The sequence below is a fragment of the Podarcis gaigeae genome, assembly GCF_964106915.1.
Source record: "Podarcis gaigeae genome assembly, chromosome: 16".
Lineage (NCBI taxonomy): Eukaryota > Metazoa > Chordata > Lepidosauria > Squamata > Lacertidae > Podarcis > Podarcis gaigeae.
The window spans coordinates 19,943,575-19,969,574 of NC_139693.1; the positions used below are offsets into that span (position 1 = coordinate 19,943,575).

The 26,000-nt window shown below is 47.1% G+C and overlaps 2 protein-coding genes across 3 annotated transcripts in view; both read left to right on the forward strand.

The window, feature by feature from the left end:
- FBXO21 (F-box protein 21) overlaps positions 1–13,098 on the forward strand; it is a 38,241-nt gene extending 25,143 nt beyond the window's left edge. The window contains exon 13 of one of the 2 annotated variants that reach the window (XM_083717278.1): positions 12,897–13,098. In XM_083717278.1, the coding sequence (XP_083573404.1) occupies positions 12,897–12,912 (16 nt within the window). In that variant the 3' untranslated portion in view covers positions 12,913–13,098. Of the gene's footprint in view, positions 5,711–12,896 lie in introns of those variants that run through there. The other variant, XM_083717277.1, reaches the window with a different exon arrangement.
- A 5,309-nt stretch (positions 13,099–18,407) lies between these two features.
- TESC (tescalcin) overlaps positions 18,408–26,000 on the forward strand; it is a 33,481-nt gene continuing 25,888 nt past the window's right edge. The window contains exon 1 of the mRNA XM_083717739.1: positions 18,408–18,802. Within this exon, the coding sequence (XP_083573865.1) occupies positions 18,745–18,802 (58 nt within the window). The 5' untranslated portion in view covers positions 18,408–18,744. The remainder of the gene's footprint in view (positions 18,803–26,000) is intronic.

The following is a 26,000-nucleotide window of genomic DNA, read 5'->3' on the forward strand; positions in this document are numbered from 1 at the left end:
TGTGAAAGATGGCTTTTGTGCGGCAGCGGCAGCAGCGAGAGCTGCGTCAAGGGGAACCGTTCTTGACAGTTCTCCGGCTTAACTAGGGATCACATTTTGCTTGATAACTAGGGGTGAAGTTTTTTGTTCTTTAACCACCCAGCTAAAGCCGTGCCAATACTAGTGAAATACTGCAGGACACCTGAGCTGCTGAGGTGTGCAGATGCTATTTGTCAGAAATGACTTCTGTGTACGAAGTACATGGTCCTCCTTACCGCTCTTGGACCTTGAAAGCTCTTTGTTTCCCCACCAAAGACTTGGGGGAGTGTTTGGGGTGGCCCTGAGACTGGAAATGTTGGCAGCTTACGGATAGGGTTAGTCCTCCACATTTGCGGTGCAATGAAGGTCTTGAGTTATGTGCATACCTTGGAAAGAACACGGCTTTTTCACAGACCTCATTGCCCACCTTCAATTCCATGCAGCCCTGTGCCAAAATCTTGGGAATTATACTGAAACTTCTTTGTCCAAAGATCTTGCACTGAGCCGATCTCCTCCCACTGCTCCAAACTATCGCTCATGCTAGCTTTTTTCTCCAGGCTTCACAGATTCCATTACACACACACACAAACACACACACCACACTCCTCTTGCTCTGCACCAGTCTTGGAAGGAGCTGCTCATGTTGCTGTGATATTTCCCTGTGCCTAAAGAGGAGTATCCATGCTGTGCTGTGAAAATCTCACGTTTGTCAAGACAAATCTCCTGGGCTGTGTGTGTGTGTGTGTGTGTGTGTGTGTGTGTGTGTGTGTGTTTGTGTAGTCAAGGGTTGCCAACCTTTTGGAACCAGTGGGAATTTTGAGATGATGCCATGGGCACCAGTTACAAAATGGCTGCCACGGGTGTGGGTGTGTAGCGTGAAAGAAAATGGCTGCCGCCTCCCAAAATGGCTGCTCAGAATGGATGGGAGGGCAGGTGGTCCAGTCCTGGCATCCAATGAAATTACGGCATGTTTAAAGCAGGGGAGGGTGTTGAATGTAGGAAAGACTAAGCAAACAGAATTGGAGCAGGAAGAGCACAGAGACCCTCCTGCGTTGTGAATTTTTGAGGGGATGTTTACTGGGGCCTTTTGTGAGTGCTGTATGAGGTACCGGTGGGCACAATGTTAGTGACCATGGTCCAAACCATGCTCCATTTGGAGGAAAACGGGAAGTCCTATTAATCAGGGAACGTCCACGAAATCTTAGTTACTTGATTTGCAGCCCAGCAACCAGAAGGGTACCTAAGCAGGCTGGGGGGAAACAGCTGATTGTGCACCTTTGTATTTCGTTAAACACTGTAAACATGCACTGCGAAGAGGTGGGAAACATGTAATTTTAAAATGGGTGTCTTTCTAAGCAATGGGCAGTCGATATTTACCGGATTCCTGGCTTGGGAAGGCTTCAGGTAAACTATAATTATCACGTTGCGAGGGGTAAAACAATATGTAGTTTTGAATGTTAGTAGCAGAGAAATCATTCCTTTCAGGAGAACTCTTTGTAGTGCATGCGGTATTTCTGGTAATATTTTAACCAGCGTATATCCTTGTGAAATTCTCTCAGGGATGGGCAATCTATGGCCCTCTGTTCTTGGGCTACATTTCCCATCATCCCCATGCTGGTTGGGGCTGATGGGAGCTAGAATCCAACAACACATGGAGGTCCACAGGTTCCTCACCCCTCTTTTACGTTATCAGCTGGGGACAACTTGAAGCAGTTTAGAGGGCTAGTCCAAGTGAGCCAAAAAACCTTGAAACGATTTGTAGTAAATGGAATCGGAACTGGAGAGACAAAATCCTGCATAGCAGGTGTGAGGGACCTCTGGCCTTCCAGACGTTGCAGAACTACAATTCCCATCATCCCAAGCCTTCTGCGTTCACTGGGAATGAAGCGAGAGCTTTCCCCCAATTACGTTTTACTAAGTTTCAACATACAGAATTTCGTCTTCCTTCTCATTTTTACCAACTTCCCACCCCATTTTCCATGCGAGTTCTCGTTTCTCTCCTGCTGCTACACCCTGTCTTCCATCAAATCATAACCTCAATATTATAATCTAATTACTTCTGCCGCTCGTAGCTCAAATCTTGCTCTCGAGTTCACCTTGCTATAATATTTATTTAAATAGTCCGAAAAGGCCATCCATTCTTCCATAAAACACTCATCATTAGATTGTCTTGATTTTGCTGCTAATTTTGCCAGTCGTGCACAATCCATTAACTTACCCATTCTTCTTTGGTTGGAATTTCTCCTTCCATCCATTTCTGCACCTGTAGAATCCTAGCTGCTGCTGCTGCTGCTGCTGCTGTTACCTACATAAACAACTTCCAACATGATTTTTGAGAGGGGATTTCTGCCCCTATCATCCCTAACATAAATGCTTAGGGCTTTTTTACATATATAGGGGCGAAGGGAGTTCTAATTTAGCAGCGTCCGTGGGGCCGGAGGCTCCCCACACCCTGCCCTACAGTTCTCAGTATGACATGAATCCCAGTTCATCATTTCAGGGGTAAGAACTTTAGCAATACACTGAATTTCTCCCTCTCTTTTGGGTAAAGCTGCTGCTGCTGCTGCTCCTCCTCCTCTGCAACTAGGGAACAATGTGTCTGCCTCAACCTCCTCCGCGTGCAGCTGGCTCCTTTTTAAAGCATTCATCTTTAAAGCTGGCAGGTCAGGACCCTGTACCAAGGTGGGCTGCAGCAGCAAGCGCTACCACCATACACTGAATATGGTTTAAAAAAATAAATGAATGAAAAAGCAGGTCCCCAAATGCATGCTTGGGTAAAAGACTGAAGACTGCTGCTTTTAAAAATCGTGGCAGGATTCCTGCCACTGAGTCTTGGGCCCTGCATCAACACCTAGGCATGTGACCTTGATCCAAAAGCTCCTTTAGTTCCCTTTTCTGTGTTTTTAGTAGTCAGATACTTGGCCTGTGGTACTTCCTCCCAAGGTGCTCTCAGATTTTGGTTTGTTTGTAAACCACTTAGAACTTGTCCTTTATATGGAAGGTGCTATATATATATATATAAATAAATAAATAACTCGAAACAGTATAATGATATTAAAAAAGAATACTTTGTACAGCTAATCTACAATATGCAGTTTTGCTCACAAAAATGAGATTTTTAGAGGAGAGTTTCAAACATGGAGGGGTTGGGGGGGGTCTTATCTGCCCTTCCCCTTTGCTCTTGATAGCATCTCTGAAACAAAATGTTCACTTCTTCAGGTTATAATAACTGTGTTTATATCTATCTTGTCTTCTAGACTGTTAGTCCATAGCTATACTTTATTCTACTAGTAGTCGATGGCAGGACTACAGAGGGGGGTTAATATAAATGAGTGTCTTTGCTTGGGCATTTCTATATTTTTAAACAGGGTGGATTCTGGGCCTGTGGTAGATATACGAATGAAAGTCCCTTTGCTGTTGTGATTTATCATTCTGTGGAACTGCATCAGCCGCCCTGTCATAGTGAATTGTGTGTGTTCAAAGTAACTGCTATATTGCTGGCTCTCCATGCACTAGTTTTGTTTTAATTTATGCACAATAGGTTATTTTTAAAAGAGGTTCTTGGCTTCAAGCCTGCCTGGGGAAATTATACACACACACACACACACACACAGCTTTTTGACCAGTTCGTAGGCCAAATACTCCTTTCCAGCCCTTTCTGTCCTGTCTGCAAGTTTTTCTCCAGGCCACATATCCTGTTCCATGACTTCATAGAATTGTAGAGCTGGAAGGGACCCTGGGGGTCATCTAGTCCAACCCCTTGCAATGCAAAAATATGCAGCTGTTCCATCTGGGGATCGAACCTGCAACCTTGGCGTTAGCAGCACCATGCTCTAACCAATTGAGCTACCCAGGCTGAATTCCTTGAGTGCTTCTGCCTGGCTGGGATATGTTACTGAACTGTGGTGATGCCTCTCGTTTGTCTCACTGGAGAGATGGGGGGGGCAGGGAGTGGAGATTTGTGACTTTTTTGTAGCTGGATCGTGGCCCTTGGTACAGAGGGGAAAGTCGCAGCTGTTGTTGCACCTACTTTTCGCCACCCACTATCATATGGCCCCCCAGGCTGAAAAGCCTTCCCCATAACCCCTACATCTAAGCCTCTCCATTATCTCTGCTGGTTTGGAACTGCCTGTGGTTCTCCCAGCAGGAAAAAGAAATGCACTTTACACATTCCCAGAGGGGGCTACCTTCTTTATTAACAGTTTCCTAGTCTGGGTCTGAGTCCTGGTATTGAAAACAGGTCCTGAGATTGAGAGCAAGAGCAAGTCACGCCCCAAATTTGTGTGAGAACTGTGGCCAAACAGAGACATCTCTGTACAACTGGCACACATACTTTCCAAACTTAGGAATAATTATGAGACTTGAAAGTAGGGCAGTTAAGTGATTGTTGTGGCCTCTGCTCAGAAGCATATCTCACCACGTTTGATGCCCAGGATTTTAAGGACTTGAGGGTATTTCTGCTGAGTCAGATCAAGTATGAAGATGTAAGACTAGCCTTGCTCAATCAAGCCAAGGGCTCCTCTAGGTCTTCTAGATGTGGGTGGACCATAGCTCCCATCACCCACAACCACCTTAGCCTAATGGTCACAGGTGGTGTGAGTTGAAGTCCACCCATGTGGACTTCTCATCTAGCATCCATTTCTCATTGTAGTCAACCAGATGCCATGGGTAAGCCATCAGGCAGGTTCCAATATGTCTCTGAGAATCAGTTGCTGGGGATCACCATCACTCTCCCGTGTGATCCCCAGCAACTGATTCTCAGAGACATATACTGCTTCTGACTGAACATAGTTTCCGTTTTTCATTCAGTCCAAAGCACATGCACACTTTAGCCCAAATTCTTCCTACCTCCCCCAACCCCAAGCTCCAATACCAGAAGAGATTCGGGCTCAAAGGAAAGTGGCCAAAGCAATGGACAGCAGAGAGAGAGAGAGAGAGAGAGAGAGAGAGAGAGAGAGAGAGAAGAATCACACCAACACACCCCTGAACTGCACCTCCTTGCAGGTGCATAAGCAAACAAAGATGGCCGCCACTGTTGGGTGGCCACAAGTGTTTGACTGAGAACATATCCCAGAATTCTCTGGAGAGTAGGAGGGCTCCATGGCAAATTTGGAGAGCCTTTCCCAAATGTCTAGATGGAGAGCCAGAAGTCAATGGTCATTTCCAATCATTCCTGACTGTTGGCCATGTTGGCTGGCGCAGATGGAAGTCTAGAAGCATGGGGGGGGGGGGCATCTCCACTGAGTGTTGACTAGGACAGTTTTTGTTGAATGCCGCTCCTTCCTTTGGATGATTGAACCTGAGCAGAGAACCTTGTGTAACTTAATGGTTAAGGTCACCTGGTGAAAACGGTCGTTCATCCTAGAGTGGCAGGATGCGTTGCTTCCTTGCATGAACTCTTTGTTCTGATAGGTGCATAAGCTCTTTGCATGGAGGGTCGCTGGATTGAGGCTGTGGACTTTTTTCTTTTTCTTTTTTGCATCCAATTTGTGAATGATGGGAACACTCTGTGGTGAACTGGCAATATGTTATTTTGACTGCTGTGGATTTTCCAAAACTTATTTTTCATGAAATGCTTCAGGGTGGGTGTTGGGTTTTTTTTTTCCTCTGGAGGGGTTGAGGGAGTTGGGAGTTTGTTCCTAGACTATATGGTTGGGGAAGAGATCCCAATAAAAGTAACTACTGCTTTAAATATTGACTCTTGGTCTTCTGTATTAAAACTTCCTACATTCCAGTAATTTCATTCTCTCTCTCAATTTTTTTTTAATCCTGTTTTACAATTTAGAGTATTCGTTTAAATAACCTTAAAATATAAATGACTTCCCTTCTCTTTCCATGGTTCATTTTGCATATCATAAATCCCTGCATATTTTATATAAGCTAAACCATTCAATATTCTATTATTACATTCATCGAAACTTGCTTACACTGCTGAATTTATCTTAATGCTGCCAACTTTTTCAAGTGTACACAATTTCCCCCCATATATTCAATAAACATTTTCCATAATGAATTGAAAAAAAAAATGTTTAAAAAACCAGAGTCCTTTTTGTTGGGGATAATTCAGATGGAAATTCCCAAGTGTCAGAAAAGCTTGCTGGTTTTTTTGTATGCCACTACTGCAGCCTGTGTTTTCTTAGCCCAAAAATGGAAAACGAGCGAAGTCCCAACTAAAGAATGGCAACTTAAACTGATGGAATATGTGCAGCTTGCGGACCTAACGTATAGAATAAGAGAACAAGAAGAACATACATTCCAGTAATTTCCACCAGAAGTAGCCATGTTAGCCTTTTGCGGCAAAAATTCTATCAATGGCCACCAGCCATGACGGTTGTGTACACACTATGTGTGTGTAGTGGCAGAGGCAATATTCCTTTGAATGCCAGATGTTGGAATAATCATTGCGCCATCCACTCTTCACAAACTCATGAAATGACACCTGGTGTAGGAATAAAGGTGTTCCTGTGCGTGTTCTTGTCTCTCACCTGCAAAACATCGGAATGTACATAAGCAAAAACGGTCCATAGGAACTGCGGGTAACCAGGGATAATGCATCACCCAGTGTCTGACCACATTTGCTCATAAAAATAATGGCTTTGCCTAATTGTTACTGTCTAGGTTAGAGTACAATATGCTTGGCTGGCAAGAGTGCTGCAGACTGACAATTACGAGGCTGCTTTAAAACAACTACTACTTTTTTTAAAGCCCAACTTGGGTCAGGCAAATTGTAGGGGATTGCAAGGCCGTTAAGGGTTCAGGCCGCTGTGCTTTGACGAACCCTTTTCAAAGTGTACAAAATGGTGGCTTGTTTTTTTACCTCTCTGTTTTCAAATGCTTGTTGTTGTTGTTTAGTCGTTTAGTCGTGTCCGACTCTTCGTGACCCCATGGACCAGAGCACGCCAGGCACTTCTGTCTTCCACTGCCTCCCGCAGTTTGGTCAAACTCATGTTAGTAGCTTCGAGAACACTATCCAACCATCTTGTCCTCTGTCATCCCCTTCTCCTTGTGCCCTCCATCCTTCCCAACATCAGTCATTTTCAAAAAGTTGCTAACTGGTATGGTCTCAGTCTGCTAGGCCCCTGGAAACCAAGGCGAGCTGTATAGATGCTTAATTTCTCTCTCTCTCTCTCTCTCTCTCTCTCTCTCTCACACACACACACACACACACACACACACACACACACCACTGTAAATGTACAGCACTATCATTTCAATTTAAACAGGCATGGCTTCCCCTAAAGAATTCTGGGAACTGCAGTTTGTTAGTGGTGCTCAGAGTTGTTAAAAGACGCCTCTCTCACTCCCCTCACAGAGCTACAATTCTTAAAGGTTTCCTGGGAAGAGGACTTGATGATTAAGCCACTTTCAATTTTGTAGCTCTGTGAGAAGAACAGCAGGTTCGCAACCTTAAACTACAGCACCCTGGTACACAACCCACTAAGCCCTCTGGGGCAGCATGATCATTGCGGGACTCCCTGGAGGATGAGAAGGGCAGAGCTTTTGCTTCCCAGTCCTGCGTTTGGAAGAAGCACCTGGAAATGAGACCCAGCACATCAATGAGGCGCATGGGAATGAAAAGTGAATCCCCTTGAAGAATCCAAAGCACAATGGCGATAGGTCTTTGCAGCTGACTGTAACACAGCTGAGCGAGGTGTTTGGGGCAGGAGTGGGGAGAGCAAATGCTCTAAGCTTACTGAAGTTTGAATCCAACCTAGTGTAAATGCATCCCAAGCCAGTTTGAGGTGGCATTGGTGGTTTTCAAATCCCCCTTTTTATCATCGCAACCACCCTGCAAGGACGGTAGACTTGAGACAAAACGACTGGGTCAAGGTGATCCCGGGAGCTTCATGGCCAAGTAGAGATTTGAAATAAGCTTTCCGGTCTGGGTCTGACTCTTTCTACACTACAGCACACCAACTTTCCCTAGATGGACTTTGTTAGGTATTCAGATCTGCGAAATACTATTATTATATTTTAGGTATTTATTGTATTTACTAGGGGCTTCTCACTCTGCGGACGCCGGTGGCGCTGTGGGTTAAACCACAGAGCCTAGGACCTGCTGATTAGAAGGTCGACGGTTCAAATCCCCACGACGGGGTGAGCTCCCGTTGCTCGGTCCCTGCTCCTGCCAACCTAGCAGTTTGAAAGCATGTCAAAGTGCAAGTAGATAAATAGGTACCACTCCGGCAGAAAGGTAAGCGCCGTTTCCATGCGCTACTCTGGTTCGCCAGAAGCAGCTTAGTCATGCTGGCCACATGACCCAGAAGCTGTACGCCAGCTCCCTTGGCCAATAAAGCAAGATGAGCGCCGCAACCCCAGAGTGGGTCACGACTGGATCTAATGGTCAGGGGTCCCTTTACCTGTACCTTCTCACTCTGCTCACCAACCCTGCCTACCAACCATACACTTTACCAACCTCCCTTCTCCCACACATGGCCAACCTCCCCTCCCTTTGACTAAACCCTTTACATCTCACCCAGCCCCTCGCCTACCCCCTCACAGGTCACCCGAAACCCTGCTGCCTGCCCCATGTGCTGCTTGCTCACTTGCCTGCCCTGTTACCATGCTGCACTTGATGTGGCCACCTAGTGGCAGCCAAGCAAACTGCAGCATGACAACAGTCTTACATTTTTATGTCTATAGGAAGATACCCAACCTTTCCTCCAAGGAGCTCGTGGTGGCATACATTGGTCCCCCCCCTCCCATTTTATCCACACAACAACCCTGTGAAGTAGGTTAGGTTGAGAGACAGTGGTCTGGCCTAAGGTCATCCAGTGGATTTCATAGCCTAGGGAGTAGAACTCCTGTCTCCCAGATCCAAGTCTGACCCCAAACCTTGAAGCAGGGAGAATAAGGACTTGCTGTTTTCCTTGTCTGCTTCTGCTACAAATAAACTGGCAGGACTGTGGTTTGGCGCCAGTGAAATTGCTGGGGGGGGGGGAGTTTCCCTCTCCTCGTACGTGCAGAATTTTGCCCTCGTGCTTGGCAGCGAAGGGGGATGCTCTGCCCAATAGCCCGACAGCGTGCGGAAGTCAACATGCCACAAGTGTGTGGAGCAATAAGATAAGAAATTCACTGGAAGGGAGGGTGTCTGCACCCTGCAGATGATACAGAAACTGACAGCTCTTTGCCTGCCCTGACAGGCAGGCAAGCGCAATGTCACACTTCTCCCCTGTCAAAACACCCCTCGACAAGCTGACGTGGAAGCAGATTCCTCAGACATGCTGCCTTGTATCTTCCAGGAAACCTGTCTTGTTATGGTGGTGTTCGGAACCAGAGATAGGCAGGAGTGCCTTAGTAGGCAGATTTCTGTGTTTTGACGGCATAATTAATTTCTCTTTGCTAGTCAGGAGGATGTTGCCACGTGAGCAAAGCAGCTTTTAGAAGATGATGTGCTTAGATGTGAGGGCTGGGCATGAGAGATGATATGCACGCAGAACTATAGGAAAACATTGGAACAGATTGCAACGTATGCCCGTCATCGGATCTCACGGCCCTCTGAGCCCCTGGTTGTGTGCCGTGCATTATTGCGCCATTGATTGGGTTAGCGAGGGCAGCCTCTCGTCTGCGCTCCCTGTCTGGCTCCTGAAGCCATTTGATTCGTCTCCTATCAGCTCTCCCCAAATTTCATATTAGTTTATTCCTTGTTTTGGTTCCTTCCTCCAAACAGCTCAGAGTAAGAGCAAAAAAAAGAGCCTGCTGGATCAGGCCAATGCCCCATCTACCGTATTTTTCGCTCTATCGGACGCACCCGACCATAGGACGCACCTTGTTTTAGAGGGAGGGAACAAGAAAAAAAATTCTCTCCCTCTCTGCGCAGCGCCCCTTCAGCGAAGTGGCAGGAGAAACAGAGCCCCTTCCATTTCTCCTGCCGGTTCGCTGAAGGGGTGCTGCGCAGAGAGGGAAAGCTGCGCAGTGCCTCTCCAGCGAAGCAAAGCCAGGAGAGCAAGAGGGATCGGTGCGCACCAACCCCTCTCGCTCTCCAGGCTTCAGCAAAAGCAACGTGAAGCCAAGGAGTGCAGTGGAAGTGCTCCCACTGCGCTTCGGAGGCTTCGCGTTGTTATTGCTAAGCTAAGGAGCCTGCATTCGCTCCATAAGACGCACACACGTTTCCCCTTAATTTTTGGAGGGGAAAAGGTGCGTCTTATAGAGCGAAAAATATGGTAGTTGTCATAGTGGCCAACTTAGATGTTTGTAGGAAGCTCGCAACGTGGACCTGAGCTCAGCAGCACTCTCTCTTCCTGTGGTTTTCAGCAACTGGTATTCAGAAGCATTACTGCCTCCAACTGTGGATGTGCATTAGTTTCGGAAAGTATGAAAAATTTCATGGAGCTGGTCCCATTTGGTTAGATTTCCCTAGGGTTGTAAGGGACCTGGGAGGCCATCTATGTAGTTCAACCGCCTGCTTAACAGAATTTATTTATCTCACTAACAAAATTTATATACAGTGGTACCTCAGGTTACGGACACTTCAGGTTACAGACGTTTCGGGTTACCGACTCCGCTAAGCCAGAAATAGTACCTCGGGTTAAGAACTTTACCTCAGGATGAGAACAGAAATCGTGCCTCAGCGGCGCGGCAACAACAGGAGGCCCCATTAGCTAAAGTGGTACCTCAGATTAAGAACAGTTTCAGGTTAAGAACGGACCTCCAGAACGAATTAAGTTCTTAATCCGAGGTACCACTGTACTCCTTGTTTGTAAGCAAACCTCTAAACTGTTTGCAATGTTATATATTGTGTTATATATATATATATATATATATATATATATATATATATATATCTCAATCGCACAAACCCATTAAAGTTATTGATTGAAACCCTTTTTTAAAAAATGGGTTTTAAAAAATATTCAAAGGATGATGAACATCAACAACAGCAGCTTAAAAGAGATAAAACACATGTCACTTCTCTATGTCTAGGTAAGCTGTGAAGTACAGTGAAGATGCCATGCTAAATGATCGCTTCCTTACAAAAATCCCAGACAGATGGTCATCCACAGGCCTGAAGAGAAGGACATACCAAAAGGATGACGGGACTGAGAATCTTGTTTCATCTCTAGTAATGGGATGGCATCCTTCACTGAGACCACACCAGCTGGCCAGATCACAGCACACTGGGGCGGCTATGTGGCCCCCGTAGGAGCCAACTCTCCAATAAAATATTTGAGGGGACCACCCCACCCAATGTTGGTGGGCATTGCCATTCAAATGGTGTGCATGTGCCGCATCTTGTGGACAGGGCTTATCCCCCCCCCCAATTTTTTTATTCAATTTGGCACAGAGTTAGCCATGAGCAGGACATCCCACTACCTTCTCTCTTGTTTTCAATTTTTCTTTTCCAACAGGTCATCGTTATTCTGTGGCTGCCAAGCCTCCTCAGTCTTCCTTGGACTGCTATGGGAGAAGCAAACCCTTCGTTTGATCTTTTTTTGCTTCTGAAAATGGCCAGCTTTCGGTGAAGACACCAATCACGTCCGTCCTCTTAAGCAGCCCCCTTGTTGGCTTGAGTTCTGTTGGCACTCATCACCTGTGTTTGCTGTTAGAGGGAGTGATTTAGCATAGCAGAGAGAAAGAGAGAGAGATTTGGCTTTGCCCCAGACTTTCAACTCTCCACTTAGGGCTGATCTTTAACTGGACAGTCCCGGAAAGCTGTTCTTCATATTCCCCTCTGTAGAGATCTCTTTAGCAGCCTGTGCTTTGCAGCATTCTGAAATCAAGGAGGGTGTGTGTGTCTATCTATGCAGTCAAGAGGCCAAGTCGTTCTCCATATACCCAGGGGAACATTTAGCCTAGTCCCCCTAATTCACTGACCCTGCACCACTGTAGACAATGCTATGCAAGGTAGACCAATGGTCTGACAACAGCTACCAGTGTTCTTGTTTACATTGGGGAACCACATGGCAGAATAAATTATTTTATTTTGCTTTCTTTCGTGCTGGCAGCGTTAAGAATGTGGACATGACCCTGTCCTGTAGCTGCACCCCATCAAATAAGGAATGCTTCAATTATGCAACCTTGCTCTCCCTTTCTCCCCTTAACTGCCGTGCAAGGACTGCATCGATGCTGCAGTCCCTTGCTCTTGCCACAGGCAAACCTGGCCTCTGTTCAAATAGCAGCACCGTTGGTTGATGGGCAGAGAGAGGGGAAAGTTGCTCAGCAGACCAAATGTGCATTAGAGGCTTCCTAGAAGCCTTTGCTGGAACATTTGCAGCATGTGATTCGAACAGCACCAAATCCTTGGTATTCTTTCTGTGCGTGGTGGCCTTCCCCAATCTGGTGCCCTCCAGAGGCTTGGGACTACAATTCCCATCAGCCCCAGTTCGTTGGTAGGAGCAGCTCTCCCTCCCTCCTCTCTCGTCTCCTTGCATGTTATTTTTCTTGTGTCGAGTCAGGACCCCTGTCAGGGAAGCTTCTTCCTTTCACAAGCAAATCTCTTCCTGTTTTCTTTTTCATCACATTAGGAGGGTCCTAAGAGCTGGTGAGTAGAGATGGAAGGAAGAAACCATTCCAACCAAGGAGGAATGGCAAACCAAATTGATGGACGATGCTGAAATGGCAAAATTAGAATCAGAAACCAAGAGGACAAGAACTTCAAAAAGGAATGGGAGTAAAATCTATAATGTATTTAGGAGACTATTGTAAGCAGATGAAAATATTAGGACTTTAACCACACTTGTAAAGTAACCAAAAATATGGACGATTTAGTTGGATATAAAATTTGGATAACAAACTGATATGCAGTTGTAAACATTGTCATTAGGACCCATGGAGGGGATGGGGTGGGGTCCCAGAGTAATCTCTTTATATGGTTTTTTACTTGCTTTTGTTATATGTTTATATCTTCTTAAAGTCAAAGAAAAATTATTTATCAAAAGAAAAAAAAGCTGGTGAGTAGGGTGGTTTGCTTTGAGACACTCCATCATAACCTGAGCCTTTTCCTGAACGCTCACCCATCATGGATACCCAAGGACACTAGCCACCAATGATCTTGTGCCTAACATCTGCTAGAACCCCAGCATACAGTCACAACCTTGCAGCTGCAGGTTACTGTAGAACTCAGAGAGCCAACTCTGTCTCACCTTTTCAGGAGAGGTAAGTATTATTTGATCCCTGCCTTTCCAATTTCCTAAATCTCTCTACCCTTGCATTCTCCAAATCTCCGTTGTTCGCATTCCCTGGGGCATCTGGGACTCTACCACAGCTCTGCCAGTTCCGGGTAGCACCCTTCCCCGTTCCTTGTACAGCAACAGTTAGACAAGGGGCGGGAAACTGGTGATCCTCCAAATGTGCTTGGGCTCTGACTCCCATCAGCCCCAGCCAGCAAAGCTCAGAGGCCATGGATGATGGGAGTTGTAGTCCAGGACCGTTCAGAGGTTCCTTCCCCCTGCCTTTTTGATGTCTACACCTGACCCAGTACCAGGTTGTCAGGTGTGCATGCAGGAGCCAGGCCCTGTGAACAATAGGACTTTGCAAGACTGGGGCCTTCCTAAGTTTGTTCTGAAGAGGCAAGGTGCGGCCTCACAGGTGAGGCCAATTGGTAACTCACAGCACCTGGTGGCAAGAGCTGGGAAGGGATATAAGGTCAGCATTTTCCCTTTGGCTCTTTGCCACAGCAACATGTTCCCTGCCTTGCTGCATTTGACTCCTTGACTTCTTGCTTCCTGACCCTCGGACCCTTGGCCTCCTGGCTTCTGGACTCCCGTTCCTGCTCCCACCCTGCCATCTTGCCCCCGGTCCTGACGTCCCCAGCTGGGACTTCGATTGCCCTTGAACCGGACCATGACACAGGTGCTGAATTCTAGAAGGACGAAACAGAATCCCCACAGGTTGGGGACCTTGCTGAGGATCTCCTTGAGGGTTCTTCTGGAGGGAGACCAGCTGAAGAAACCAGAGGAGAAGGTTGGGACACACAGACCTCAACAGAGCTGGCACCAAGAGATCTGGACCAAGGAGCAGTGACATAGCTTGTTTCGATGGACCCAGAGTCATTGTACATCTTGTGGGCAAGGAGTCATCTCATCAGCTAGTAATCCCTGAAACATCACCACCAGGTAGGTTTAGGATGTGGGGTAGGAAGTCAAAGGACCCCTCCCTGAAGGTCTGTAAATGTCAAAGCAACGAAGGGGGCTGTTTGTGAAGTTTCTTCTCCTTAACACACCTGTGTGCAAATGTGTACACGTGAGCAATAAAATGCTATTTATTTATTTTATTGCATTCAAATCCTACCTTTTTTCTCTAAGTTGCTCAAGCCCCCACAACTACCCGCTGAGGTAGGCTAGCCTGAAAGGCAGTGACTGGCCCAGAATAATCCAGTGGGCTTCATGGCTGAGTGAAGATTAGAACCCTGGCCTCCCAGTCCAGTGCTCTAACCAATACACCGTACCATCTCCATGCAGTGCCCAAACGGCACACCACTGAGAGTCATTTTTGAAACCTTTATTTGTATTTCTAGAATACTTATAATAGGACTTGTGCTTTGCGTTGTTTCCACAAATAGCTCCTTCTTCTGGCATCTTTTTTCTTTAACAAAAAAAAAATTCAAAGGAATATTTTTGTAGTCTGTAAAGGCCAAACTCTTCTTATGCTAAACGCTGTTCAGTGTTACATCTTTTAAAATAGCCTGCAGGAAGGGGGAAATGAACCCTTTCCTCCCACACGACGGCCCCTCTCTGCACTATGCATTTAAAGCAGTATCATATCATTTTAAACAGCCAAGGCTTCTGCAACCAACTCCCTCAGTGAACATGGGAGCAAGGCAACACGACCGAGGAGGGGTTTTCTCTGAGTGGCAGCGCACATTGAGAATCTGCAGCGAGGACTAAGCAACTTATTTCCAGTTAAAGCTTAGCTGCATCAAAAATACAAGTGTACTTTAATTAAAAAGCTCTCCGTGAGGGATAGCGCTGAACAGTGCCACTAGTAAAGACACAACGGTTAGGGTCCGTCATAAAATGGTATTGCAGGTTTAAATGAGAACTTTGCTTTTGAGCCTTTTCAGCAAAATGATTTCTCAGAAATCCATTGCTCCCTAGAATGGATTACCAGCTTTACCGTGCCTGTAAAACAGCTCTAGTCAACTTCTAGGACCTTTCCCTCTACCTGAGGGATTTGTCAAGCTTATCGTATTGGACAAACCCCTAAGTGCCCTAAACTGCTTTCCTAGCCAGGCCCTATCTGGCAGTTAAACTGTCAAAATGAGCCTTTTCCATCCTCTCTCCCGCCTGATGGGACGCTTCTCATCCTGGCCATGGTTGGCTGAGAGTGTCCTGGAGGTTGACCCAACAGTCTGTCCATCACAGCTTCCCCCAAAGAATCATGGGAATTGTAGTTTGATAAGGGTGCTGAGAGGTGTTAGGAAAAACCCCTGTTCCCCCTCACAATTTCCAGAATTCACAGCTAAGATGGATTGACTGTCAAACCACTCTGAGAAACGTTGCTCTGTGAGGTGAATTGCAGGTCAGGCAGTTGGGAAACACCCCACAAGGGACTTTGACAGGTGGGCGGAACAACCCACCTGTCTATCATCATGCTGGGTGATTGACAGGTGGGTTGTCCCACCCACCAATCAAACTTGTCCTACAGGGGGTTGGGGACAGACAGCAACCTGGCCTGCTGGGCCAAAAAGGTAGGCCACACCCCTTCTCTCGAACGTCACAAGCTTCATTTAGAACAAAAAAAGGCTGCAAAGTTTTGTTTTTCAGTCTCCTGCACCATTGAAACAGCGTGTTCCATAATTCTCTCTAGACAAGTGGGCAGGAGGCCAAGAAATGAATTGCAGAGGAAGACTTATTGGCAGAGGCAGAGACTTGATCATCTGCTTCTTCCTTGAGCTTCTCCTGAAGTGTTTTTGCACTTCCAAAAGCAGCAGCTGAAAGGAGGAGAAGAAGGGGAAGCTTTTAGAAGTCTCCAGACAAGAGGAATGGTGGCATAAAAGCCCAGGGTGTGTGGCCTGGACCAGGGGCTAAAGGGAAGGATAAATTAGATTCAGCTTGTGTTGCAAGGCCAAGCTACCTAGCCAGAGGGCCAAAGACTTGGGGGTAGTGTTGCGTCGCATGTGTGGCATCACACACGTGATGCATGACACACACCTACGACATCACGCGTGCAACGTCAGGAGGAGGCCTTGCCCAGCACCATGCAGCTTCAATGGCTGCGGCTCCTCCTCTCTCAAGTTCATAAAGGGAGATATTGATCTTTCAGATAACATTGGCCCTGGCCACATATGAAATGAAAACAGCAGACAAAACGCATTAAGTTAGGGGAGATGGCTTTGCAAAAATGTGTACATTATGGCAAAACTGCTTGCAGAAATGTGTCTTTCGGGAGGAATTCGCACTGAAATGCTGATGAGGCTTTAACTATAAACTGATATGGAGAACTGAGCTTAACAAATGAAAAAGGAGAAACTGAAAGTGATAAGAGTCCTCCAACCCTAAGCTACAAACTGCACTCTGCTCCAAATTCTCCTCCTTGAAACCTATGGAATCATAGAGGACATCTCTTAACTCAGTGTTTCTCAACCTTGAGCCTCCAGCTGTTTTTGGACTACAATTCCCATCATCCTTGACCACTGGTCTTGCTAGCGAGGGATGATGGGAGTTGTAGTCCAAAAACAGCTGGAGGCCCAAGGTTGGGGAACACTGTCTTAACTGATCTCACTGGAAGCTGTTCATTAGGGCAGATGGGGGCACTGCCCCACCAATCTCAACATGCCCTCAGCCAGTCCCCACCAGCCTGCCTGCCTTCCTACACCCAATTGGGCTGGCTCTGCCTGTCGTGGGCTCTGGAAGCCCCAGAGGGGAGAGCGCTCTCATGCTCAGATCCTGCTCAGAGGTTTCCCACTGGATCTTGGCTAGCCACTGCAGAAGTGGCTCCTGCAAAATGTCATGATGGCAGCCCCCAGCTGGGGTGGTTTTAAGAGAGGACTGGACAAATTCATGGAGGAGACAGCTCTTAATGGCTACAAGACGCAATGGCTGGGATAGCTCAGTTGGTTAGAGCATGGTGGTGATAACTCCAAGGTTGCCGGTTCGATCCCCGTATGGGACATCTGCATTTTCCTGCATTGCAGGGGGGTTGGATGAGATCAGGGGTCAGCAACCTTTTTCAGCAGGGGGCCAGTCCACTGTCCCTCAGACCTTGTGGGGGGCCAGATTATGTTTTGAAAAATAAGAATGAATGAATTCCTATGCCCCACAAATAACCCAGAGATGCATTTTAAATAAAAGGGCACATTCTACTCATGTCAAAACATGCTGATTCCCGGACCATCCGAGGGCCGGATTTAGAAGGTGATTGGGCCACATCCGGCCCTTGGGCCTTAGTTTGCCTACCCATGGATGAGATGATCTTCGGGGTCCCTTCCACCTCTGCAATTCTATGGTTCTGTAGTGTGCCTCCACAGTCTGAGGCAGCAATGCTTCTGAATGCCAGTTGCTGGAAGCTATAGGAAGGGAGAGCGCTCTTGCGGTCGGATCCTGCTCGCAGCTTTCCCGCAGGGACAATGTCTATGTTCTGCCCCCTTGTTGGAAGCAGAATGATTCCTCGTGATTCCTAGCAAGTTGAGAGAGTGTTATGGGGCTCAGATGCTGCTGTCAGGCTTCCCATCCCAGAGGCATCTGACTGGCCAAGGTGACAACAAGATGCTGGATTGAGTGAGCCTTGGGCCTCATCCACCAGGGCCCTTCTTGCGTCCTTGTTTTCAAATGTTTTAGGAAACATGTACGGGACACGGGTGGCGCTGTGGGTTAAACCACAGAGCCTAGGACTTGTTGATCAGAAGGTCGGCGGTTCGAATCCCCATGACGGGGTGAGCTCCCGTTGCTCAGTCCCTGCTCCTGCCAATCTAGTGCAGGAGATAAAAAGTGCAAGTAGATAAATAGGTACCGCTCCGGCGGGAAGGTAAACGGCGTTTCCGTGCGCTACTCTGGTTCGCCAGAAACGGCTTAGTCATGCTGGCCACATGACCCGGAAGCTGTACGCCGTCTCCCTCGGCCAATAAAGCGAGATGAGCGCCACAACCCCAGAGTCACCCATGACTAGACCTAATGGTCGGGGTCCCTTTACCTTTACCTTTAGGAAACATTGTATATCGCATAGAATCATGGATTTGGAAGGGTCATCTAGTTCAACTCGCCCCCCCCCCCCCGTGATGCAGGATTTTTTTGCCCAACGTGGGGCTCGAATCCCTGACCCTGAGTTCAAGAGTCTCACGCTCTGCCAAGCGGGGATGCAGTCAATTGTAGGGGCTAGTGGCTAAAGCAGATAAATATCTGCCAGTTCCCACACCCCTCAAGCGCTGGATGCGGTGTGGCGCTTTCCTTGTTACCATGACTGCCTCCCCCAGGAGATTTTTGCCTGGAACAAACAGAAGACAGCGCGTTCCCAGTGGGGTTGGCTTTGGTGATGGCGAGAGAAATCAGCGCTGGGTTCCTCAGGTGTGCCTGGAGCGTGGCAGGCTCTTGGACCCTGCGGGAGCCTTCTCTCTCTCCCTCCTTCTCTATTAGTGGCTCCTGCTTCCTCGAGATTTAAAACTCGCCAGCCCCTGCAAGGAAGTCTTGGCTGGTGTAGCTGAGGCTGCACCTGCAGTCAGTCCCCCTGCTCTCTTGCGCCGGCGCTGCTGGTTTGTGACTCGCCGGGACTCTGCTGAACTTCAGCTGTTCATCTCTCCCTCCACGTCCGGGGCCCTGGATTTTATCCAGAGCTGCAACCGCCTTTGCAGAGATGGGCTCTTCACACTCGGTGCCGGACGAAATCCAGGAGCTTGCAGACAAGACGGGCTGTGAGTATACAGCTGCTAAACTTTCCTCTCGTCGCTCCCCAGTGACCTCCCTTCCCTGCAGGATTTGGGAAGAGAGGGTTTTGCGCTTTCTCCCTCTTTTCCTTCCAGCCCCCCCTCCCCTGTACATCCCAAGGGCAGCTGATCCTTGGCGCAAGAATGTGGCTTGACAGCTTGAGCAACTCCGGGCTTTTTCCTCTGTGGGTGAGCGGAGGAGGGCTTATCTTTCAGCAATGTGTTTGAAATCCTGGCAGTGTCCGTGAGCGTGCAAGTGATGGCATCTAGCAGAAGCCGCTCAGCTGGGGGGAAGAGGAAGTTTGCAAAGGAGACCACCAGTTTCGCAAAGCGTTTTGTGTCTGCAGGCTGCGGTTCGGGGCTTTCTGAGTGCTTGTTGGCATGTGCAACCTGCTTTTCTGTTCAGAGCCTGGAGTTATGCATCTATATCTTGCATGCTTTTATATGAAGATCTATAGACACACACACACACACACACACACACACACACACACACACACACACACACACGGCTGTTGCTGCCATCCATGTAGCTCTCCAAACTGCACACCTTGGACTACAAATCCTCCAATGGGATCTGCGTGATGACAGGCTTACCTTTAAAGGAGTACAGTGGTACCTCGGGTTACATACGCTTCAGGTTACTCCGCTAACCCAGAAATATTACCTCGGGTTAAGAACTTTGCTTCAGGATGAGAACAGAAATCGTGCTCCAGCGGTGCGGCGGCAGCAGGAGGCCCCATTAGCTAAAGTGATGCTTCAGGTTAAGAACAGTTTCAGGTTAAGAACAGACCTCTGGAACAAATTAAGTACTTAACCCGAGGTACCACTGTATAGATATGGTTTTAACATAAAATGACTTCATCGGCTCCAACAAACCCTGTAGTGTTACATGCATATCTTAGCCACATTAAGAAAGGAACATTGAGTGAGGACACTGTCAAATAACCAAATGATCGACTGCATTGCCAAGGCTTCAACTGTCCATCACATAGCCTCTCCATAATTAACAGTGAGAAGCTGGTGTGGTATCAACATTACTTTGGTTTGCATAGCTGATCAACGGGAGCCACACTTTGTCAAAATGATCGTGTTCAGTTTGGCCCTTTTGTGTTGTGTTATATGCTTGGAAAGAGCCAGATCCTGAACTTCCTGCAATCTCCTTTGGGGTCTTTCCAAGGGGAGGTGATTTCTAGAAGGGTAGAGGTGAACACAACCTGGCAGCTGTGTCTCATGTATAAAGGGAGGGTCTTGGTTGGTGTCTAGTGACAGCGGGGCCAGAACAGCGTTAGGGAGGGCTCAGTGTCCGGCCCATAATACTGGAGACATCAAACAGGCTTTGCCAAAGCCCAGTAAGCTTATCATATTCCCGCCATCTTGCAAACTTAATAGCTAAGGCATTTCCCCCCAGCCGTCTAATGCACTGTGGTGCCATTGCTTCATTTCAGGAAAACCCAAGTTTTGCAGAACTGCAAAACGTAATCCGAAAAAAGAAAAGCCACATTTCCAAGAAGGCAGTTGGGGGTGGAAGAAGAAACAGGATAAGGAAGTGGTCCTCAACAGTCTATGTGGATCAATATTGCCTACACTGACTGGCAGTGGCTCTCTGGGGTTTCAGTCAGGCTTTCTGCCTCCCAGACCTGCCTTGAGTTGCTGGGCATGGAACCCAGGGCCTTCTACATACAAGGCATCTGCTCTGCCACTGAGCTATGGCTAACTAGAACTCTGAATAGACTCCTTCCCAATGGCCACATTATGTTGCAGACAGAGGTGTTGCATGGGGCGGCAGGGAGTCATGGCCCCGGGTGCACATTTTAAGGGGGTGCCCTCACAAAAGGCATGGAGCCCTGGCAGCTGAGGTACGGCGGCAGGCAGGTGGGTTTAGTGGGCAGGTAGATGGAGGAAGTGGACAAAGAGCCTGTTGCAAGGTGGGCTGTGTTCACCCTGACAATGTGCTCTCCTGGTACATGGTCCCACCCCAGCCACATAGGCATGCGCAACACTTTCCCCACCCCGGGTGCCAGCAACCCATGCTACGCAGCCAGCTGCAGATTCCATTTGTAGACATAGGAAAGCTGGTAGAAACAGAATGGAAACTGTGGTCCTCCTAGGGTTGAGCTGCAGCTTCCATCATCCCTTGGCTATTGGCCATGCCAGCTGAGGTTGATGGAGTCCAAGCACACCTAGAGGGCCAAAGGTTCCCTTTTTAATAGTGGTAAGGACCTAGGAAGAGCCTGCTGGATCAGGCCAATGGCCCATAAAGTCCAGCATCCTGCTCTCGCAGTGGCCAACCAGATGCCTGAATGGGAAACTCGCAAGCAGGACCTGAGCGCAAGAGCACTCTTCCTCCCTCCCTCCCCACCAGCAACTGGTATTCAGAAGCTACTAGCCATCAATAGCTTGGTCCTCCATGAATTTTGTCCAATTCTCCTTTAAAGCCACCTAACCTGGTGGCCACCCCCTTCATCCCCAACTTGGTGCTGTTGGAAGATTTAAGGCAGAGAAAAGAAAGTCCACAGCGTACAGTGGAACAGCGGAACTCTCTCCCCCATGAGGCAGTGAAGGCCACCAACTTGGATCTATTTGAAAGAGAAATGGACGAATTAATGGGGGAGAGGGCTATTGGTGGCTACTACCCATGATGGTTAGGGACGCGGGTGGCGCTGTGGGTTAAACCACAGAGCCTAGGACTTGCCATTCAGAAGGTTGGCGGTTCGAATCCCCATGGCAGAGTCAGCTCCCATTGCTCGGTCCCAGCTCCTGCCAACCTAGCAGTTTGAAAGCACGTCAAAGTGCAAGTAGATAAATAGGTACCACTCCAGCGGGAAGGTAAACAGCATTTCTGTGTGCTGCTCTGGTTCGCCAGAAGTGGCTTAGTCCTGCTGGCCACATGACCCAGAAGCTGTATGCCGGTTCCCTCGGCCAGTAAAGTGAGATGAGCACCGCAACCCCAGAGTCGTCCACAACTGGACCTAATGGTCAGGAGTCCCCTTACCTAGCCATGATGATTATGCTCTGCCTCCACATTTGGTGGCATCTGATGCCCACAAGTTCTGGTGTTATAAGAGAGAGAATCATAGAATCTTAGAGTGGGAAGGGACCCAAAAGTCATCTAGTCCAACCCCTTTCAATGCAGGAATCTCTGCTGAAGCATCCATGGCTGATGGCCATCCGACCTCTGCTTAAAAACCTCCAAGGAAGGAGAGGCCACCACTTTCCGAGGGAGACCATTCCACTGTCAAACAGCTCTTACTGCCAGAAATTTCTTCCTGATGTTTGGTTGGAATTTTGCTTCTTGTACCTTGAAGCCATTGGTTCAGGTCCTAGACGCCAGAGCAGGAGAAAACAAGCTTGTTTCCTCTTCCATGTGACGGGCCTTCGGCTATTTGAAGATGGTTATCATAGAAAGTGAGCTCCATAGTTGAACTATGTGCTGTGTGATAACAGAAGTAAGAGTTGTAGTAAGAGTCACAATAGCCATAATAATAGCTGTAGTACAATGGTACCTCAGGTTACAGACGTTTCAGGTTACAGGCTCCGCTAACCTAGAAATAGTACCTCGGGTTAAGAAATTTACCTTAGGATGAGAACAGAAATCGCGGAGGCCCCATTAGCTAAAGTGGTACCTCAGGTTAAGAGCAGTTTCAAGTTAAGAACAGACCTCTGGAACGAATTAAGTTCTTAACCCGAGGTACCACTGTATTACTTTGAAGATATAATACCAGCAAAATGTGACATTGGAAGAAAAGAAGAAACAGAATACGTTCCCAGTAATGAGACAAGTTAATCATCTTGTACACACCTAGAAATGGGTTGTATATATTACTTCAGTGAACAGTTTCCATTTTTATGGCTTAGGACTGTATATCAATATGCATTATCCTGTACTTTATTAAACCAGTACATTAGAAATAGACTCTGTTTTTTTCTACAAAGCAATTGTAGAGCTGACCTCCCTCTTACTCTTAATTCATTAGTTCATTAGTTTTACCATGTTTGCTCTCCCTCAGACTTGAGTTAACCCATCTTTTCCTGTCAGAGTTCTTATCTTTTTCCAGTGGTATCAGAATGCTATGTGGGCAGCTCTTAATATGCGGAAGACAATTACCTTATCTATTAAGAGCAGGTGTCTAACATAGCCAATTAAAAATAACCAGGAGGTCAGATGGGAGTGCATACATCCTATGGTTATTTCAATTTCTGCTTATTACATCGGCCCAACATTTCCTTCCTTTTTCGGACAAGCCCCGCTCCCCAAATATGTGGCCTGTCCCGTTAGCAAAATCACTTAAATGACACAAACCCCATTGGGAAGAGCCCTGATAACAGCTGACAGAGCAAACCAAACAAAAAATGATTTGAGGAGAGAGGCACAGAGAGGTTCTGTCTTTCTTAGTTAAGGAACTAAGAAAACGCTGAACAAAAAGAAAAACCCCATACAGAGGAAACCTCCCTCAGCCAATCAGAGCGTCCGCTGCCCTAGCGAAGGTCATGCCACTCTGCTAAGCAACACCACCCACTGACCCCCTCTTAGCTAATTGACTTTAAAACACTGGCAGAACAAACCCTTAAATTACACCCAGGAAGATCTTTGCTGCTGCACTGCCAACAGTTCCTTCGAATGGCCCCAAATTCCCTCTCCTTGTACTGTGCGACCAAAGATAGGGAATGCATGTTATCTGTGTTCACACATGCATGTGTATTTGTTGTGCCTCTGTCCTCAGTGGCTGGGGTCCCAAGAGGGCAGGGAACAGGTTTAGCTGCCGAAGCATCGATGTGCTGCACCCTTTTAAAATTATACCCTGTCTTTCCTTGAAATTCAATATCTCTGAATGCCAGTTGAAGAGAGTTTCTGTTGCGCTCAGGTCCTGCTTGCAGGTTTTTCATGGGGGGGGGGAGTATCTGGTTGGCTATTGTGAGAACAGGATGCTGGACCAGCTGGGCTGTTGGCCTGATCCAGCAAAACTCTTGTTTTAAGGACTACCACAAAGGAACAAACAAAGAATTATGGCACAAAGTGCATCTGATGAAGGGAATCCCAGCCCTCGCAGGCCCTTGGAATTAATCAATTTCTTAATCTTGAAGGCACTGCAGCAAGTGCAATTCAGAAAAGTCCTTGGTGATCCTATATGTTTCCTTAGGCAATTAATTAGTAATTTTTGCTCTGCTCTGTTTTATTCTTGGCATCCGTTGTTGATTTCTGTTGTTCCTGGTGTTGGGTGTGGGGGGGGTTTGTTGTCATTGTTGTTTAAATGGTAAATGTGGTGTTTCAATTTGTAAACCACTATGAAATGCAGCTCTTTTAACTGCATAGAGAAGTTTTAAATGTTTGACATTTTATTGTGTTTTTAATATTCTCTTGGAAGCCACCTAGAGTGGCTGGGGCAAGCCAGTCAGATGGGCGGCATATAAATATTATTATTATTATTATTATTATTGAATGGGGAGAGATTTGGTCTGGTTCGGATATTGACACAAACCTCCCTAATATGCATATTCTGAAACAATATGTGAACCGAAACACATCTGTGCACTGAAATTTGCTCTTCTCCGAATTTCAGGATGCCGTTCTCCCAAAGAATCATGTACGAAACAGGTGTGCCTGTGGGTGTTTATGTCTGAGTTCTCCCCTCAGAGAACTCCAATTCCCAGAAGAGGGGAATAGGAATTTTCCTAACAACTCTCAGCACCCTTAACAGGCTACAGTTCCCAGGATTCTGTGAGGGGAGCCATGGCTGTTTAAAGTGGCATGATGCTGTTTGAAATGTACAATGTGGATGGGACCACAGAGTCTCCAGTCAATGCTCTTAACTTTGGAAGAAGCCCGCTTCTTCTGAAATATATGGGATGGTTGTTTTTTTTCATTCTGCATATAGGTTAACATAATCTGTTCTGGTGAGGGACAGGGCCACTCAGGAAAGGAGGCGGGTGGGGCAGCAAAATTCTTCACAGACCAGCCTTGAACTGGCATTGAATAAGCAACTGTGAAAAGAGGTTGCTGGACTAGACAGGCCATTGGCCTGATCCTGCAACGCTTTTCGTATGCTCTTCTCACACTCTCTCACACAGAAAGAGAGAAAGAGAAAGACAGCCCCCTTTCACGCCATATGTATTTTTCGCTCTTTAAGACGTACCAGACCACAAGACGCACCTAGTTTTTGGAGGAGGAAAACAAGAAAAAAAATATTCTGAATCTCAGAAGCCAGAACAGCAAGAGGGATCGCTGCGCAGTGAAAGCAGCAATCCCTCTTGCTGTTCTGGCTTCTGGGATAGCTGCGCAGCCTGCATTCGCTCCATAAGACGCACACACATTTCCCCTTACTTTTTAGGAGAGAAAAAGTGAGTCTTATAGAGCAAAAAATACGGTAACTTTGTGCTGGATGGGATACTTGTTATGCTTAGCTTATTTATTTTTTTAGCTCCTGTTTGGTTCATAGCGTTTTATAGATAGCAATTGTCTTATTGCTGATCTGTTAATTGTTTTTATAGGCTCTATGCTGTGTTTGTGACATTCTGTTCTTTGTTACATTACTGTTGTTTATTTGTTTGGAAGCCGCTTTGAGATCCGTTTGAATGAACAGCGGCGCAGAAATACAAGGAATCAAATCAAACCTTACCTTTTTCTATCTCTAGCTAAAGCTCGGGTGCCTGGCCCAGTTAACAGGCAGCAAATAAATGTGTGTGGGGGGGTTGCTCTGAGCCAGAGGTATCCCTGACCCTTTTCTTGCGAAAGAATAGTTTGCTCAGCCGTTTTAAAAAAATGTTTATTTCAGTCTTCTCTTCTGGGAATAACGCATATTTGCTGAGGCATGGTGGTGGGGTGCATCGAGAAAGAAGATGCTCTAAATAGAACATTCTCTCTTAGGTGATGGTTAGTTGACTCAGGTGGCTTCTTCCTATAGCTGACTTTTGGTACCCAAGGCTGTTTTCAAGCCAATTCTACCTTAAAGGTAAAGGTAAAGGGACCCCTGACCATTAGGTCCAATCGTGACCGATTCTGGGGTTGCGGCCCTCATCTCACTTTATTGGCCAAGCAGCGCACGGAAACGCCTTTTACCTTCCCGCAGGAGCGGCTATTTATCTACTTGCACTTTGACATGCTTTTGAACTGCTAGGTTGGCAGTAGCTGGGACCGAATAATGGGAGCTCACCCCGCCGCGGGGATTCGAACTGCCGACCTTCTGAT